Source organism: Montifringilla taczanowskii, mitochondrion (genome assembly GCF_017590055.1).
Source record: "Montifringilla taczanowskii mitochondrion, complete genome".
In the NCBI taxonomy this organism is placed as follows: domain Eukaryota; kingdom Metazoa; phylum Chordata; class Aves; order Passeriformes; family Passeridae; genus Onychostruthus; species Onychostruthus taczanowskii.
The window spans coordinates 2,083-16,917 of record NC_025914.1 but is presented as its reverse complement, the minus strand read 5'-3'; the positions used below and the strand labels follow the sequence as shown (position 1 = coordinate 16,917).

The 14,835-nt window shown below is 45.4% G+C and overlaps 13 protein-coding genes across 13 annotated transcripts, besides 22 other annotated features; 1 reads left to right on the top strand and 12 right to left on the bottom strand. All coding sequences in view use genetic code 2, as the record gives it.

Moving 5' to 3' along the window:
* Nucleotides 1-1,310: a D loop.
* Nucleotides 1,311-1,382, top strand: a tRNA (tRNA-Glu).
* Nucleotide 1,383: 1 nt separating this feature from the next.
* On the top strand, nt 1,384-1,902 carry ND6 (NADH dehydrogenase subunit 6). The gene has a single exon. It carries the CDS (start codon nt 1,384-1,386, stop codon nt 1,900-1,902), a length of 519 nt encoding a protein of 172 aa, YP_009111854.1.
* Nucleotides 1,903-1,918: 16 nt separating this feature from the next.
* Nucleotides 1,919-1,988, top strand: a tRNA (tRNA-Pro).
* Nucleotides 1,989-1,992: 4 nt separating this feature from the next.
* Nucleotides 1,993-2,070, bottom strand: a tRNA (tRNA-Thr).
* A 14-nt stretch (nt 2,071-2,084) lies between these two features.
* On the bottom strand, nt 2,085-3,227 carry CYTB (cytochrome b). Its single transcript has one exon. The coding sequence runs from the start codon at nt 3,225-3,227 to the stop codon at nt 2,085-2,087; it is 1,143 nt and encodes a 380-aa protein (YP_009111853.1).
* Nucleotides 3,228-3,235: 8 nt separating this feature from the next.
* Nucleotides 3,236-5,053, bottom strand: ND5 (NADH dehydrogenase subunit 5). The gene has a single exon. It carries the CDS (start codon nt 5,051-5,053, stop codon nt 3,236-3,238), a length of 1,818 nt encoding a protein of 605 aa, YP_009111852.1.
* Nucleotides 5,054-5,124, bottom strand: a tRNA (tRNA-Leu).
* Nucleotides 5,124-5,189, bottom strand: a tRNA (tRNA-Ser).
* Nucleotides 5,190-5,259, bottom strand: a tRNA (tRNA-His).
* On the bottom strand, nt 5,260-6,637 carry ND4 (NADH dehydrogenase subunit 4). The gene has a single exon. A coding segment is annotated over exon 1 (1,378 nt).
* On the bottom strand, nt 6,631-6,927 carry ND4L (NADH dehydrogenase subunit 4L). Its single transcript has one exon. It carries the CDS (start codon nt 6,925-6,927, stop codon nt 6,631-6,633), a length of 297 nt encoding a protein of 98 aa, YP_009111850.1.
* Nucleotide 6,928: 1 nt separating this feature from the next.
* Nucleotides 6,929-6,998, bottom strand: a tRNA (tRNA-Arg).
* A 1-nt stretch (nt 6,999) lies between these two features.
* On the bottom strand, nt 7,000-7,350 carry ND3 (NADH dehydrogenase subunit 3). The gene has a single exon. The coding sequence runs from the start codon at nt 7,348-7,350 to the stop codon at nt 7,000-7,002; it is 351 nt and encodes a 116-aa protein (YP_009111849.1).
* Nucleotides 7,351-7,419, bottom strand: a tRNA (tRNA-Gly).
* On the bottom strand, nt 7,420-8,203 carry COX3 (cytochrome c oxidase subunit III). Its single transcript has one exon. A coding segment is annotated over exon 1 (784 nt).
* Nucleotides 8,204-8,210: 7 nt separating this feature from the next.
* ATP6 (ATP synthase F0 subunit 6) lies at nt 8,211-8,894 on the bottom strand. Its single transcript has one exon. It carries the CDS (start codon nt 8,892-8,894, stop codon nt 8,211-8,213), a length of 684 nt encoding a protein of 227 aa, YP_009111847.1.
* Nucleotides 8,885-9,052, bottom strand: ATP8 (ATP synthase F0 subunit 8). Its single transcript has one exon. The coding sequence runs from the start codon at nt 9,050-9,052 to the stop codon at nt 8,885-8,887; it is 168 nt and encodes a 55-aa protein (YP_009111846.1).
* Nucleotide 9,053: 1 nt separating this feature from the next.
* Nucleotides 9,054-9,122, bottom strand: a tRNA (tRNA-Lys).
* Nucleotide 9,123: 1 nt separating this feature from the next.
* COX2 (cytochrome c oxidase subunit II) lies at nt 9,124-9,807 on the bottom strand. Its single transcript has one exon. It carries the CDS (start codon nt 9,805-9,807, stop codon nt 9,124-9,126), a length of 684 nt encoding a protein of 227 aa, YP_009111845.1.
* A 6-nt stretch (nt 9,808-9,813) lies between these two features.
* Nucleotides 9,814-9,882, bottom strand: a tRNA (tRNA-Asp).
* A 4-nt stretch (nt 9,883-9,886) lies between these two features.
* Nucleotides 9,887-9,959, top strand: a tRNA (tRNA-Ser).
* On the bottom strand, nt 9,951-11,501 carry COX1 (cytochrome c oxidase subunit I). Its single transcript has one exon. The coding sequence runs from the start codon at nt 11,499-11,501 to the stop codon at nt 9,951-9,953; it is 1,551 nt and encodes a 516-aa protein (YP_009111844.1).
* Nucleotide 11,502: 1 nt separating this feature from the next.
* Nucleotides 11,503-11,573, top strand: a tRNA (tRNA-Tyr).
* Nucleotides 11,573-11,639, top strand: a tRNA (tRNA-Cys).
* Nucleotides 11,640-11,712, top strand: a tRNA (tRNA-Asn).
* Nucleotides 11,713-11,723: 11 nt separating this feature from the next.
* Nucleotides 11,724-11,792, top strand: a tRNA (tRNA-Ala).
* A 1-nt stretch (nt 11,793) lies between these two features.
* Nucleotides 11,794-11,863, bottom strand: a tRNA (tRNA-Trp).
* Nucleotides 11,864-12,903, bottom strand: ND2 (NADH dehydrogenase subunit 2). Its single transcript has one exon. A coding segment is annotated over exon 1 (1,040 nt).
* Nucleotides 12,904-12,972, bottom strand: a tRNA (tRNA-Met).
* Nucleotides 12,972-13,042, top strand: a tRNA (tRNA-Gln).
* Nucleotides 13,043-13,048: 6 nt separating this feature from the next.
* Nucleotides 13,049-13,120, bottom strand: a tRNA (tRNA-Ile).
* Nucleotides 13,121-13,125: 5 nt separating this feature from the next.
* On the bottom strand, nt 13,126-14,103 carry ND1 (NADH dehydrogenase subunit 1). Its single transcript has one exon. It carries the CDS (start codon nt 14,101-14,103, stop codon nt 13,126-13,128), a length of 978 nt encoding a protein of 325 aa, YP_009111842.1.
* A 22-nt stretch (nt 14,104-14,125) lies between these two features.
* Nucleotides 14,126-14,200, bottom strand: a tRNA (tRNA-Leu).
* Nucleotides 14,201-14,835, bottom strand: part of an rRNA (16S ribosomal RNA) that runs on past the window's edge.

Sequence of the window (14,835 nt, the reverse complement as noted above, 5' to 3'; positions counted from 1 at the left end):
GTTGGTTTGTGATGCATTGTTGGTTAATAATTTGTGTTTATGATTTGTATTTTTGTTTGGTTTTTAGAAAGTGGAAGGAGGCAGGGGGATATGGGGTGAATTTGGTTGTGTGGGTTGGGTGTCTGGTGGGTGGTGATTAGTTTTAGGGTTATTTCTACAATTATTTTGAGTTGTTTAATGAAATGATAATGGTTGATTGTTTGGTTTGTAATACTAGAAAATAGAGAGGAAGGTTGGTTTAAGATGAATGAATGATAAATGTTTTGATAAATCTAGGGAAATATGGTTTAATTTTTTGGTTAAAAACGATAAAAATTTCAAGATAAAAAAAACAAACGTTTAAAAATGGGTTTTAAACGCAAGTTCCTAGAAAATGGAAAAATAATAAATATGTCCGGCAACCATTACACTATCTGCTTACTTAGAGGTGATTAGCGCGCCCTCCATGAATGGGGTCAAAGTGCATCAGTGTCAAGTTTGCGACGACCTTATCCATCAAACCATGACATTCCAAGTGTTAGGGGATTCATATGTTCGACGGTCATGTGATGGACATGTCAAGAGGAAGATAACTCCTGCTACGCACTTGAAGGGCTTATTGAAAGGATATTAAAAAAAACCAAGTGTAGAAGGTCGGTATGCCTACAACCCGGTGAGATTAGGGAGGAGAATCCAACCGACCACTTGTATCTGTGAAGAGCAAGTGAGGGGGTTTGGAGGAGTTCATGGTCCTGAAGTTACAACCAATAGCGCAAAAGAGCAAGTTGAGCTCGGCGGTTAGGGGGAAAGTATGCGCCTGAAGCCAATAACCTAAATCACCTATAACGTTGAGTAGCTCGGTTCTCGTGAGAAGCGCAGTTAATAGATAACCTGGTCCTCTGGCTTGGGAGTGCTTGAAGGCTGTTGGATTAGAATATTACCTAGGAGGTGGGCGAACTCGGTAGACTAGGAGAATTCAAAGGTGTACTGGTGTATTCCTCGTTTACGAGAGTGGATGTTGGGTATAGTGGTAAGTTCCTGGGTCTGTGGGTGACGCTTGCGGCTCGGCCTTTGGTAGGAACACTTGGGCTGTATGGTACCTGAAGCAAGAATGTATCTGGTGGTGTAATTGTCCGTATAACATCTGTTTTGGAGATAATGTTTGGGCTTTTTGTGGAGTGCCATAGCGTATGATGTGGAGTATCCTACATTTCATAGACTGTTTGATGTGGCAAATAGTGTGATGCATATTATGCATACCCTAGTAAGCATGAATAAAACCATGCTCGTGGGGGGGAAAGGGGGGGGGGAATGGATGGGTGGAGCTAGGCGTTCTTATAGTTAAAGCTTCATAACGACGGCTTTTCAGGCTGTAGATCTCGGAGAAAGGCCGAGTAAGAATTTATGTTAGAATTTGTATTATTTTTGGGGTTATGTTTTGCTTTAGGGGGGTTGGCAGTTGCATCCAATCCTTCTCCTTATTATGGGGTGTTAGGGCTGGTTGCAGCAGCTGTTGCGGGATGTGGTTGGTTGGTGAGTTTGGGGGTTTCCTTTGTGTCTTTGGTGCTTGTTATGGTGTATTTAGGGGGGATGTTGGTAGTGTTTGTTTATTCAGTATCGTTAGCGGCGGATCCTTATCCCGAGGCTTGGGGTAGTTTGGGGGTTGTTGGTTATGGTTTTGGGATGGGCTTGGTTATTATGGTGGGGCTTGTTGTGGGAGGTGTGGTGGAGTTGTTGGTGGATGTGGGGACAGTGAATAATGGGGGTTTATTATCGGTTCGGTCTGATTTTAGTGGAGCGGCTTTGCTTTATTCGGAAGGGGTTGGGTTGCTTTTAATTGGGGGGTGGGGGTTATTGTTGACTTTGTTTGTGGTGTTAGAGCTTGTGCGAGGGTTGTCTCGGGGGGCTATTCGGGCTGTGTAGGGAGGAGGGGAGGATTCAGGAAATAGTTTAGTTGAAAATGCCAGCTTTGGGAGTTGGTGATAAAGGTTTAAGTCCTTTTTTCCTGAGGTAGTGGGGTTGAACTCTAAGAAGGGGCGTAATCTTCAATCTTTGGCTTACAAGACCAATGTTTTTATAAACTATTAGAGTTAATTAAGGGTTAATTAGAGTTTGAGTAACTTGTTTTCTAGGATGGCTACAAGGGGGAATAGTACTAGGATAATTGTGAAGTATGAGAGTGAAGCTAGTTGGCCGATGATAATGAATGGGTGTTCTACTGGTTGGCTGCCTACTCAGGTGAGGACTAGTACGTTGGCAACTAGGGTCCAGAACAGGATTTGGGAGAGGGGACGGAAGGTTATGGATCGTAGCTTTGATGTGTGGAGGAGCGGAGTTAGGAATAGTACAAGGATTGAGGCGGCTAGGGCCAATACCCCTCCTAGTTTGTTTGGAATGGATCGTAGGATGGCGTAGGCGAATAAGAAATATCATTCGGGTTTGATGTGGGGAGGTGTTACTAAGGGGTTGGCTGGCGTGAAATTTTCTGGGTCTCCTAGGAGGTTAGGGGAGAATAGGGCTAGGGAGACTAATAGAATAAGTATTAGTGCGAATCCTAGGATGTCTTTTACAGTGTAGTATGGGTGGAAAGGAATTTTGTCGCAGTCTGAGGGAATTCCTAGTGGGTTGTTCGATCCTGTTTCGTGTAGGAATGTGAGGTGAACTAGTGTGAGGCCTACGATGACGAATGGGAGTAAGAAGTGGAGGGCAAAGAATCGGGTTAATGTGGGGTTATCTACTGAGAATCCGCCTCAGGCTCATTCGACTAATGTTTGTCCGATGTAGGGGATTGCTGAGAATAGGTTTGTGATGACTGTAGCTCCTCAGAAGGATATTTGGCCTCATGGCAGGACGTATCCTACGAAGGCGGTTGCCATAAGGGTTAGAAGTAGAACTACTCCGATGTTTCAGGTTTCTTTGTTTAGGTATGAGCCGTAGTAGAGTCCTCGGCCGATGTGTAGGTAGATGCAGATGAAGAAGAGTGAGGCTCCGTTTGCATGGAGGTTACGGATTAGTCAGCCAAATTGGACGTCTCGGCATATATGGGCGACGGAGGAGAATGCTAGGTTGGTGTCTGCTGTATAGTGTGTGGCTAGTAGCAGACCTGTGACAATTTGGGAAATTAAGCAGATACCTAATAGTGATCCGAAGTTCCATCATGTTGAAATGTTGGATGGTGTGGGGAGATCAATTAGGGCGTCATTGATGATTTTTAGGATTTGGTGGTTTTTACGAAGATTGGGGGCCATTAGGTGGTTCTGTATGAAGACATGAGGATGATGAGGATGGATAGGGCGAATGATCCTAGGTAGGCCTTGATTAGGCCAGAGTGGAGGGTGGTTAAAGCTTTGGATGCTGCTAGTTGCAGGTTGGCTAGTCCTTCTGGGCCTAGCATTTTATATCAGGATAGGTCTATTAGGTGGGAGGCAATTTTTTGTCCTCCGTTTAGGAGGTTGGTTGAGGTGAAGCGGTGTGTTAGGGGGTTGAAATATCCTAGGGAGATGGAGAAGTTTGAGAGGGGGGCTTGTTTTGTTAGAATATGTATTTGAGTCGTTTTTGAGATTTCTAAGGCTAGGGCGATTCCTAGTACTGTCACTGCGAGGGCTGTTATTTTAACGGACAGAGGTATAGTTATTGGTGGGGTTTTTGTGGGAATGATGTATGAGGTAATGAGGAATCCTGCAGTGATGCTACCAAGTGCTAGGCGGGTGATGGGGGAAGTAATTGCTGGGTTGTTTTCATTGATTGGGGCTAAGGGCGGAATTCGAACGAAGCCGCTCTGTACTAGTACGGTCATGCGAATTGTGTATACTGCGGTGAATGATGTGGCTAGGAGAGTTATTAGGAGGGCTCAGGTATTTAGGTAGGATGTGTTCAGGCTTTCAATGATTTGGTCTTTTGAGTAGAATCCTGCTAGGAATGGTGTTCCTATTAGGGCTAAGTTGCCGATGGTAAGGCATGAGGTGGTTGTAGGTAGTATCTTTTGGAGTCCGCCTATTTTTCGAATGTCCTGTTCACCATTTAGGCTGTGGATGATAGAGCCTGAGCATAGGAAAAGTATGGCTTTGAAGAATGCATGGGTTGAAATGTGAAGGAAGGCTAGTTCAGGGAGGTTTAGTCCGATTGTAACTATTATTAGTCCTAGTTGGCTTGAAGTAGAGAATGCGATGATTTTTTTAATGTCGTTTTGGGTGAGAGCGCACGTAGCTGCAAATAGTGTGGTTAAGGCTCCCAGGCATAGGCATAGGGTTAAGGCGGTTTGATTGTTGTTAAATAGAGGGTTGGTTCGAATGAGTAGGAAGATTCCGGCTACGACTATTGTGCTGGAGTGTAGTAGGGCGGATACGGGGGTTGGTCCTTCTATAGCGGCTGGTAGTCATGGGTGTAGACCAAATTGGGCGGATTTGCCTGTTGCGGCTAGAATGAGGCCTAGGAGGGGTAGGGTTGGTGTTTGGGATGTGGTTGGGAGTTGGTGAATTTCTCAGGTGTTTATGGCAGATGCTAGTCATGCTATACATAGGATTAGGCCTACGTCTCCGACTCGGTTGTAGAGTACGGCCTGAAGGGCTGCAGTATTAGCTTCTGCTCGTCCGTGTCATCAGCTGATGAGTAGAAACGACATAATCCCTACCCCTTCTCAACCAATGAACAGGACGAATAGGTTGTTGGCGATGATTAGGATTAGTATGGCGATTAGGAAGAATAGGAGGTAGGTGAAGAATTTTGTGATGAACGGGTCTGAGGCTATATATCAGGTTGCAAATTGTAGGATAGATCATGACACGAACAGTGCGATGGGGAAGAAGGTGAGTGAGTAGAAGTCTATTTTTAGGCTGATTGGGATTTTGAAGTTTATGATGAATTTTCATTCTCAGAAGGAGGTCAGGCTTTCTGTTCCTGAATAGATGTGAATTGTTATTGGTACTAGGCTGATTAGGAAGGCGGTTTTAACCGTATTTGTGATAATTGTAGGAGTGTTTTTGAGGTTGTCGGATAGGAGTGGGAATACAATAGGAGTGACGAGGGTTGCTAGGGTTAGAAGTATGAATGTGTTCAGGATTAGGGGTATATCCATTACTTTCACTTGGATTTGCACCAAGATAAGTGGCTCCTAAGACCATTGGATTACTATTATCCTTTGAAAGTAAGGGGACTGAGGTTTTATGCTCAGATACAAGAGTTAGCAGTTCTCGTTGGTTCAACCTCCCCTCGGCGAGTAAGAAGGTTTTAACTTCTGTTTTTAGAATCACAGTCTAATGTTTTGGTTGAAACTATACTTGCATATAGGGATGCCTGAGATTAGTTCGGGTTTGAGGATGAGCAGGAACATTGGGATTATGTGGCAGGCTATGAGGAGGTGTTCTCGTGTGGAGGAGTTTTGGATTGATGTAATGTGGGATGGGAGTGGGCCTCGTTGTGTTATTATGAGTATGTATAGCGTGTATGAGGCGGTAAGCAGGATTGCGGTTCCTGTCAGGATGATTGTGAAGGCAGATCAGTTGAAAAGTGCGACTACAATGGTTAGTTCTGCTATGAGGTTTGTTGTTGGGGGAAGGGCTATGTTTGTGAGGTTAGCTAGAAGTCATCAGATAGCTATTAGGGGTAGTATAGGCTGAAGTCCTCGTGTTAGTAATAGAATTCGGCTGTGAGTGCGTTCATAGTTGGTATTGGCCAGACAGAATAATATTGATGATGTGAGGCCGTGTGAGATTATCAAGATTATTGCTCCTGAGAATGCTCATTGGGTTTGGATTATGGTTGCGGCTACTACTAGGCCTATGTGGCTGACGGATGAGTAGGCAATTAGTGATTTTAGGTCAATTTGTCGTAGGCAGATGGCGCTAGTTATTAATGCACCTCATAGGGCGAGGGTAATAAAGGGGTAGTGAAGGTTGTTTAATGTTGGGTTTACTAGGATAGTGACTCGTATGATTCCGTACCCTCCGAGTTTAAGCAGTAGGGCAGCTAGAAGTATGGAACCAGCAATAGGGGCTTCTACGTGGGCTTTAGGTAGTCATAGGTGTAAGCCGTATAGTGGGGCTTTGACCATGAAAGCTAGGAGTAAGGCTAGGCTTGCAATCAGTCCTGATCAAGAGGTGTTTAGTGGGGGGTGTGAGAGTTTAAGTATTGGGAAGTATAGTGTGCCTATATGGTTTTGTAGGTGTAAGATGGCGATTAGCAGAGGTAGTGAGCTGGCAAGGGTGTAAAATAGGAGATAGATGCCAGCATTTAAGCGTTCTGGTTGGCTGCCTCATCGGGTGATGAGGATGAGGGTTGGGATTAGGGTGGCTTCGAATGCAATGTAGAAGAGTATCAGTTCTGAGGCCGAGAAGGCTAACAGGATGGATAGTTGGGCTAGAATGATCGTTGTAGCGAAGATTCGTTTGCGGATAGTAGGTTCTGGTTCTAGGTGGTTTTGGCTTGCTATGATTATAAGGGGGAGGAGTCAGCAGGAGAGGACTAATAAGGGGGAGGAGATTTGGTCGATAGAAGTTCAGGGGGTCAGGCTTTTGCTTGGGTAGTACGTAGGCGTAAGTCATTGGAGGCTGATGAAGGCAATTAATAGGCTGTATAGGGTGGTGTTGGTTCAGAGATATTTACGTGGGGAGAGGAAGGTGAGAGGTAGTAGTATAGCGGTTGGGATAATGATTTTTAGCATCGTAGGAGATTGAAGTTGTGTAGTAGGTCGGAGCCGTGGGTTCGGGTAGAGGCTACTAATAGAGCCAGCCCCGCGCCTGCTTCGCAGGCAGAGAAGGTTAATATGATAATGGGGAGAATAGTGGATGATGGTGCTTGCATTTGAATGGGTCATATAGCTAGGGCAATGTATATGGACAATATTATGCTTTCTAGGCATAGTAGGGCTGAGATCAGGTGGGTTCGGTGGAAGGCTAGGCCCAGGCTGCTTAGTGTGAAGGCTGAATAGAAGCTTAGGTGAAGGTAGGACATAAAGAAAGTTATAGGGTTTGAGCTATAATCTGTTGAGTCGAAATCAACTGTCTTGGTTAGACTAACTTTCTGTTATTCTGCTCATTCTAGTCCTCCTTGGATTCATTCATAGATTAGTCCCAGTGTAAGAAGAAGAATGAGTAGGGAGGTTCAGGCTAGGGTGATGATGGGGGATTGTAGTTGGGTGGCTCATGGCAGGGGTAGTAATAGGGCGATTTCTAGGTCGAATAGGAGGAACAGAATGGCGACAAGAAAGAAGCGAATGGAGAAGGGTAGTCGAGCCGATCCTAGAGGGTCGAATCCGCATTCGTATGGGGATAGTTTTTCTGAGTCGGGGTTTATTTGGGCTAGTCAAAAGTTTAGTGCGGTAAGGAGTATGCTTAGGGTGAATGAAAGGGTTAGTATGAATAGGATTATGTTTATTACTCTTCTCTGGATTTAAACCAGATTTTAAGGATTGGAAGTCGATTGTAATTAATATACTAGAAGAGTAGGATCCTCATCAGTAGATAGAGATGTAGAGGAATAATCATACGACGTCTACGAAGTGTCAGTATCAGGCTGCTGCCTCAAATCCGAAGTGGTGGGTGGGTGTGAAGTGGTATTTGATTAGGCGTAGGAGGCATACAAAGAGGAATGTAGAGCCAATAATTACGTGTAGGCCATGGAACCCAGTGGCAACGAAGAAGGTGGAACCATAAACCCCATCGGCGATGGAGAAAGGAGCTTCGTAGTATTCTATGGCTTGGAGGGCGGTGAAGTAGAATCCTAGTAGGACTGTTAGGGATAGGGCTTGAATTGCTTGTTTTCGTTTGGCCTCTGTGATGCTGTGGTGGGCTCATGTTACGGTGACTCCGGAAGCCAGGAGGATGGCAGTATTCAGAAGTGGTACTTCTATAGGGTTTAGGGGTTTGATTCCAACTGGGGGTCATTGTCCGCCTAGTTCTGGAGTAGGAGCCAGGCTTGAGTGGAAGAAGGCCCAGAAGAAGCCTAGGAAGAAAAAGGCTTCTGACGTGATGAATAGGGCTATTCCGTATCGTAGCCCTTTTTGAACGGTTGGGGTGTGGTGGCCTTGGAAGGTGCTTTCTCGTACGATGTCACGTCATCATTGGAACATGACTAAGGCGGTGGTGACAAGGCCGAGGATGAGGAGTCGAGGGGAGTTGTAGTGAAATCATATTGTCAGCCCTGAGGTGGTTAGTAGGGCGGCGGCTGCTCCGAAAATGGGTCATGGGCTTGGGTCTACTATGTGGTAAGAGTGTGCTTGGTGAGCCATTGTGGTGTTAGATGTTTTCTTGAAGGTAAAGGCTTAATAGAAGCACGAAGACGTAGGCTTGAATTATTGCTACTGCTACTTCCAGGATTGTTAGTAGGAACAGGACTAGTAAAGTTAGTAGGGAAACTACTGGTATCGTTGAGAATAGGGCTGTTGTGGCTGTGGAGATGAGTTGAATGAGTAGGTGGCCTGCTGTTAAGTTGGCTGTTAGCCGTACTCCTAGGGCTAGTGGGCGAATAAGTAGACTTGTTGTTTCGATTAAAATTAGGGCTGGGATTAGTGGGGTTGGGGTGCCTTCTGGGAGGAGGTGGCCTAGGGAAGCGGATGGTTGGTTTCGTAGGCCTGTTAGTAGAGTGGCAAGTCATAGGGGGAATGCTAGGGCTAGATTTATGGATAGTTGGGTGGTTGGGGTGAATGTGTATGGTAATAGACCTAGTAGATTGATTAATAGGAGGAAGATTATAAGGGACGTTAGGATTAGGGCTCACTTGTGTCCTTTTTTGTTTAGGGGTATTATTAGTTGTTTTGTGACTAGGTTGATGAATCAAAGTTGGAGTGTTGAGAGGCGATTGGTAATTCATCGGTTGTCTAGGGAGGGAAGAAGTAGGGCTGGGAATGTTATTGAGATGAGAATCAGTGGGATTCCTAGAAGTGATGGACTCGAGAATTGATCGAAGAAGCTTAGGTTCATGGTCAGGTTCAGGGGGTGGTGCTTGGGGCTACAGTGGACTTATGAGATGGGGGGTTTGTTGAAACAAATGATAGAAGTTTGGGTTGAATGATTATGGAGAAGGTTAGTCATGAAATGATTATAATAAAGAATCAGGGGTTAGGATTTAGTTGGGGCATGTCATTAAGGAGGGGGGAAACCCTCTTTCTTTAGCTTAAAAGGCTAATGCTGGTTCATAGCTTCTTAATGATTAGGATGATATTAGAGAAGATCAGTTTTCGAAGTTAGCGAGGGGAGTAGATTCTACTACGATTGGTATGAAGCTGTGGTTGGCTCCGCAGATTTCTGAGCATTGTCCGTAGAATACTCCAGGTCGGGAGGCAAGGAAAGAGGTTTGGTTGAGGCGCCCTGGGATTGCGTCGGTTTTTACGCCTAGGCTGGGGACGGCTCATGAGTGAAGTACGTCGTCTGCAGTGACGATTACTCGAATTGTGGAACTTATAGGGACAATAACACGGTGGTCTACTTCTAGTAGGCGGAAGTGCCCTAGGGGTAGGTCTGTTGTGGGGATTATGTAGGAATCAAATGTGAAGTCCTTGAGGTCAGTGTATTCGTATGATCAGTATCATTGGTGACCGATGGCTTTGAGGGTTAGGTCAGGTTCATTGATTTCGTCTATTATGTACAGGATTCGTAGGGAGGGTAGGGCGAGCATGACCAGCACTATGGCTGGTAGGATTGTTCAAACTAGCTCAATTTCTTGTGCGTTGACTGTACTTGATGATAGCTTTTCTGTAAGTATGAGGGTAAGCAGGTAAAGGACTAGGCTGCAAATTGCTAGGGCAACTATCAGAGCGTGGTCGTGGAATCCTATTAGTTCTTCTATAATAGGTGAAGCGGCGTCTTGGAAGTTAAGTTGTGAGTGGTTGGCCATTTAGATGGAGGTGTGCTGGGTTTTCACCTGCGATTTAGTCTTGACAAGGCTATGTAATTGTTTTACTAACACCTCTAATGAGAAAGAAGCATAAGTGGTCTATGCGGTTGGCTTGAAACCAACATATGGGGGTTCGACTCCTTCCTTTCTTGGACTTGGACGAAGGCTGGTTCTTCAAAGGTGTGGAATGGGGGTGGGCAGCCGTGGATTCATTCAACATTGGTGCTTGTTAGTTCTGGTTGTGTGGCTTTGCGTTTGGATGCAAAGGCTTCTCAGATGATAAATACTAGCATGATTACGGCTGTTAGGGAAATGAGGGATCCTACTGAGGAGATAGTGTTTCATAATGTGTAGGCATCAGGGTAGTCTGAGTATCGTCGTGGTATTCCGGCTAGGCCTAGGAAATGTTGGGGGAAGAAGGTTAGGTTTACGCCTACGAACATTACTCCAAAGTGTGTTTTGGCTCATGTTGAGTGCAGGGTGTACCCAGTGAATAGGGGGAATCAGTGTGTGAAGCCGGCCAGGATTGCGAATACTGCTCCTATTGATAGGACATAGTGGAAGTGGGCTACTACGTAGTAAGTATCGTGCAGGGCGATGTCTAGTGAGGAGTTTGCTAGAACGATCCCTGTCAGTCCTCCGATGGTGAATAGGAAGATGAATCCTAGGGCTCATAGTATTGGTGGGTCTCATTTGATTGTTCCTCCGTGTAGGGTGGCTAATCAACTAAATACTTTAATGCCTGTTGGAATGGCAATGATTATTGTAGCGGATGTGAAGTATGCTCGGGTATCAACGTCCATTCCTACTGTGAACATGTGGTGGGCTCAGACAATAAACCCTAAGAAACCGATAGATAGTATCGCTCATACTATTCCTATGTATCCAAATGGTTCTTTTTTTCCTGCGTAGTAGGTTACGACGTGCGAGATGATCCCAAATCCTGGCAGGATCAGGATGTATACTTCTGGGTGTCCGAAGAATCAGAATAGATGTTGGTATAGGACTGGGTCTCCTCCACCTGCAGGGTCGAAAAATGTAGTATTGAGGTTACGATCTGTAAGAAGTATTGTAATGCCTGCGGCTAGAACTGGTAGTGACAGGAGCAGGAGTACTGCGGTAATTAGTACAGATCAGACGAATAGAGGTGTTTGGTATTGTGAGAGGGCAGGGGGTTTTATGTTGATTGCTGTTGTGATAAAGTTGATTGCACCCAGGATGGATGAGATGCCGGCTAGGTGCAGGGAGAAGATTGCTAGGTCTACTGAGGCTCCGGCGTGGGCCAGGTTACCAGCTAGTGGTGGGTATACTGTTCAACCTGTACCTACTCCTGCTTCTACTGTGGAGGATGCTAGTAAGAGGAGAAAGGATGGAGGTAGTAGTCAGAAGCTTATATTGTTTATTCGTGGGAATGCTATGTCTGGTGCTCCGATTATTAAGGGAACTAGTCAGTTTCCAAATCCTCCAATTATAATTGGTATAACTATGAAGAAGATTATTACGAAGGCGTGGGCTGTGACGACTACGTTGTATACTTGGTCGTCTCCTAGGAGGGCTCCGGGTTGTCCTAGTTCTGCTCGAATGAGGAGACTTAGGGCGGTACCTACTATCCCAGCTCATGCGCCGAAGATTAGGTATAGAGTTCCGATATCTTTGTGGTTAGTTGAAAATAGTCATCGGGTAATGAATGTCATAGGTAAGATGGCTGAGTGTGTAAGCGTTAGGCTGTAGTCCTTTTTACAGAGGTTTAATTCCTCTTCTTATCGGCTCTGTAGTGAAGTTCATAGTGAGTTGCAAGCTCATTGATGTGCATTAATTGTGTACCGGGGCCTTAGGCAGAAGCCTGTTGGTTTGGGCATATAGCTGTTAACTATAATATTATGGGATCGAAGCCCATCTGTCTAGGGAGACATAATAAGGTCCTAGCTTAATTAAAGTATCTGAGTTGCATTCAGGGGATGCAGGGTAATATCCTGCGGACTTTAGCAGAAACTAAGAGAGTTTCACTCTTGTTTAAGGCTTTGAAGGCCTTCGGTTTAGGTAATCCTAAGTTTCTTAGATGATGGTGAGGATCATGGGGGAGATGGGGAGAAGAATGATGGACATAGTAGCTAGGATAGCGATTAGGATATTAGTTGGTTTGCTAGTATGTCATAGTTTTATATGGTTTGTGGTGTGTGGGGGAAGTGTAATTGTTGTACAGTATGCTAGGCGTAAATAGAAGAACAGTCCTAGTAAGGAGAGAAGGGAAAGGATTGTTGCTGTCGGGGCTATGTCTTGTTTAGTTAGCTCTTGAATAATGAGTCATTTAGGTAGGAATCCTGTTAGTGGGGGAAGTCCTGCAAGTGAGAGCAGAGTTAGGAGGAGTATTGCGTTTAATGAGGGTACTTTGGTCCATGCCGTTATCAGGGTGGATAGTTTTAAGACTTTGATTGAATTTAGGGCGAGGAACACTGTTGCAGTTATTAGGGTGTATAGGTAGAAGTTGAGTAGGGTGAGTTTTGGGTTGTAGACGATGATGATTGCTATTCAGCCTAGGTGGGAGATGGAGGAGAAGGCTAGAATTTTTCGGATTTGTGTCTGGTTAAGGCCCATTCATCCTCCTAGAGCTGCCGAAAGGATAGCCATGGTGGTTAGGAGGGTGGTGTTTAAGGAGGGTGAGGTTATGTAGAGTAGTGTAATTGGTGGAAGTTTTATGGCAGTGGACAGCAGGAGTCCTGTGGTAAGGGGGGAGCCTTGAAGTACTTCCGGGAATCAGAAGTGGAATGGTACTAGTCCTAGTTTTATTGCAATTGCTGAAGTTAGGATTAAGCATGAGATTGGGTGTGTGAGCTGGGTGATGTCTCATTGTCCCGTGTGTCATGCATTAGTCATACTGGAAAATAGGACTAGGGTGGAGGCGGCTGCTTGTACTAGGAAATATTTAGTGGCAGCCTCAATGGCTCGAGGGTGGTGAGATTTTGAGATTAGAGGTAGGATGGCAAGTGTGTTGATTTCAAGACCTGTTCAGGCCATGATTCAGTGGTTGCTTGATATTGTGATGGTTGTTCCCAGGAATAAGCTAAAGATAAATACTAGTTTTGCTTGGGGGTTTATTAGTAGGGGAAGGAGTTGAACCATCATTTTCGGGGTATGGGCCCGATAGCTTGTTTAGCTGACCCTACTAGAAAGTAATATAAAGGAAGTATGGAGGATTTTGATTCCTCTAGTGCAGGTTCGATTCCTGCTTTTCTAAGGGCTAAGGAAATGAGAGGGCTGGTATACCTCTATGTTCACTTTATCATAGTGACCCTTAGTGTTCAGGCACATTTCCAGGACCCTTAGATAAGGCGGTAGGCCCGCGTAGCAGATCGGTATGCTGGTGTGTCAGAGGCATAGGGCTAGTGTGAGTGGTAGGAAGTTTTTTCATAGTAGGTGTATTAGCTGGTCGTATCGGAATCGGGGGTAGGAGGCACGGACTCATAGGAACCCTGCTGATAGAAGCAGTGCTTTTGTAGCCAATACAATGGGGAATAGCTCTTGGGGTGGATTTAGGAAGCTGGGATTAAAGAACAGGATGGCGGTTAGTGTATTTATGAGTATGATGTTGGCGTATTCAGCTAAGAAGAAAAGGGCGAAGGGGCCTGCTGCATATTCTACGTTGAACCCGGAGACTAGTTCTGATTCGCCTTCTGTTAGGTCGAATGGGGCGCGGTTAGTTTCGGCGAGTGTAGACACATATCATATTATGGCTAGAGGTCAGCAGGAGAAGATTAGGTAGAGGGGTTCTTGGGTAACTGCGAGGGTACCAAGGGTGTAGTTTCCGCTTAAAAGGATCACAGATAGTAGGATGATTGCTAAGGTTACTTCGTAGGAGATTGTTTGGGCTACAGCCCGTAGTGCTCCGATCAGGGCATATTTTGAGTTGGAAGCTCACCCTGATCACAGGATTGAGTATACTGCTAGGCTTGATATGGCTAGCAGGAATAGTAGGCCTAAGTTTAGGTCTGCTAGGGAGAATGGAAGGGGGAGTGGGGTTCAAACGGAGATTGCTAGTAGGAGGGCCAGCATTGGGGTTATGAGAAACATGATTGGGGAGGAGGTTGAAGGTCGGATGGGCTCTTTGATGAATAGTTTTACCCCATCGGCTAGGGGTTGCAGGAGTCCGAATGGGCCTACGACATTTGGGCCCTTTCGGCCTTGTATGTAGCTTAGGATTTTGCGTTCTACCAGTGTGAGAAAGGCTACTGCGATTAGGATGGGTAGGGCGTAGGAGAGGGCTATGATGAAATTAATTAGGAGGGGATAGTTTGTCATGTTATTATGTTGGTTTGGGTTAAGCTAGGGAGAGGATTTGAACCTCTGAGTTAAAGGACTTAAGCCTTTTGCATTTTCCGAGCTCTGCCACGCTAGCTAATCCTTTTCTTGGACGTGGTGTGGTGTGATAGCTTTTTGTGATTTAGTTGGTTTCATCACTTAAGGCGAAGGCTTGCTTGGAGTATTGGCCTTACTTTTCCTATCCTTTCGTACTGGGAAGAGTTCATCATAGATAGAAACCGACCTGGATTACTCCGGTCTGAACTCAGATCACGTAGGACTGTTAATCGTTGAACAAACGAACCCTTAGTAGCGGCTGCACCACTAGGATGTCCTGATCCAACATCGAGGTCGTAAACCTCCTCGTCGATACGGACTCTCGGAGGAGATTGCGCTGTTATCCCTGGGGTAGCTTGGTCCATTGGTCAATTATATTGGGTCTGGGTGCTATTAGCACGTTGAGGGGTTGCTCTCAGTTTAGAGGTGTGGTCTAATTTTTGGAGGATTTGTTTTTCTCCAAGGTCGCCCCAACCGAAAAACGCGAACCAGTAGCTTATGTGATAGTGGACCCGGTGGGTTAGTATGTATTGTAAGGTGGTTGCTGATTTTAAAGTTCCACAGGGTCTTCTCGTCTTATGTGGTTATCCCTGCTTTTGTACAGGGGGATCAATTTCACCGATTGCCTGTAAGAGACAGTTAAGACCTCGTTTAGCCATTCATACTAGTCTCGAT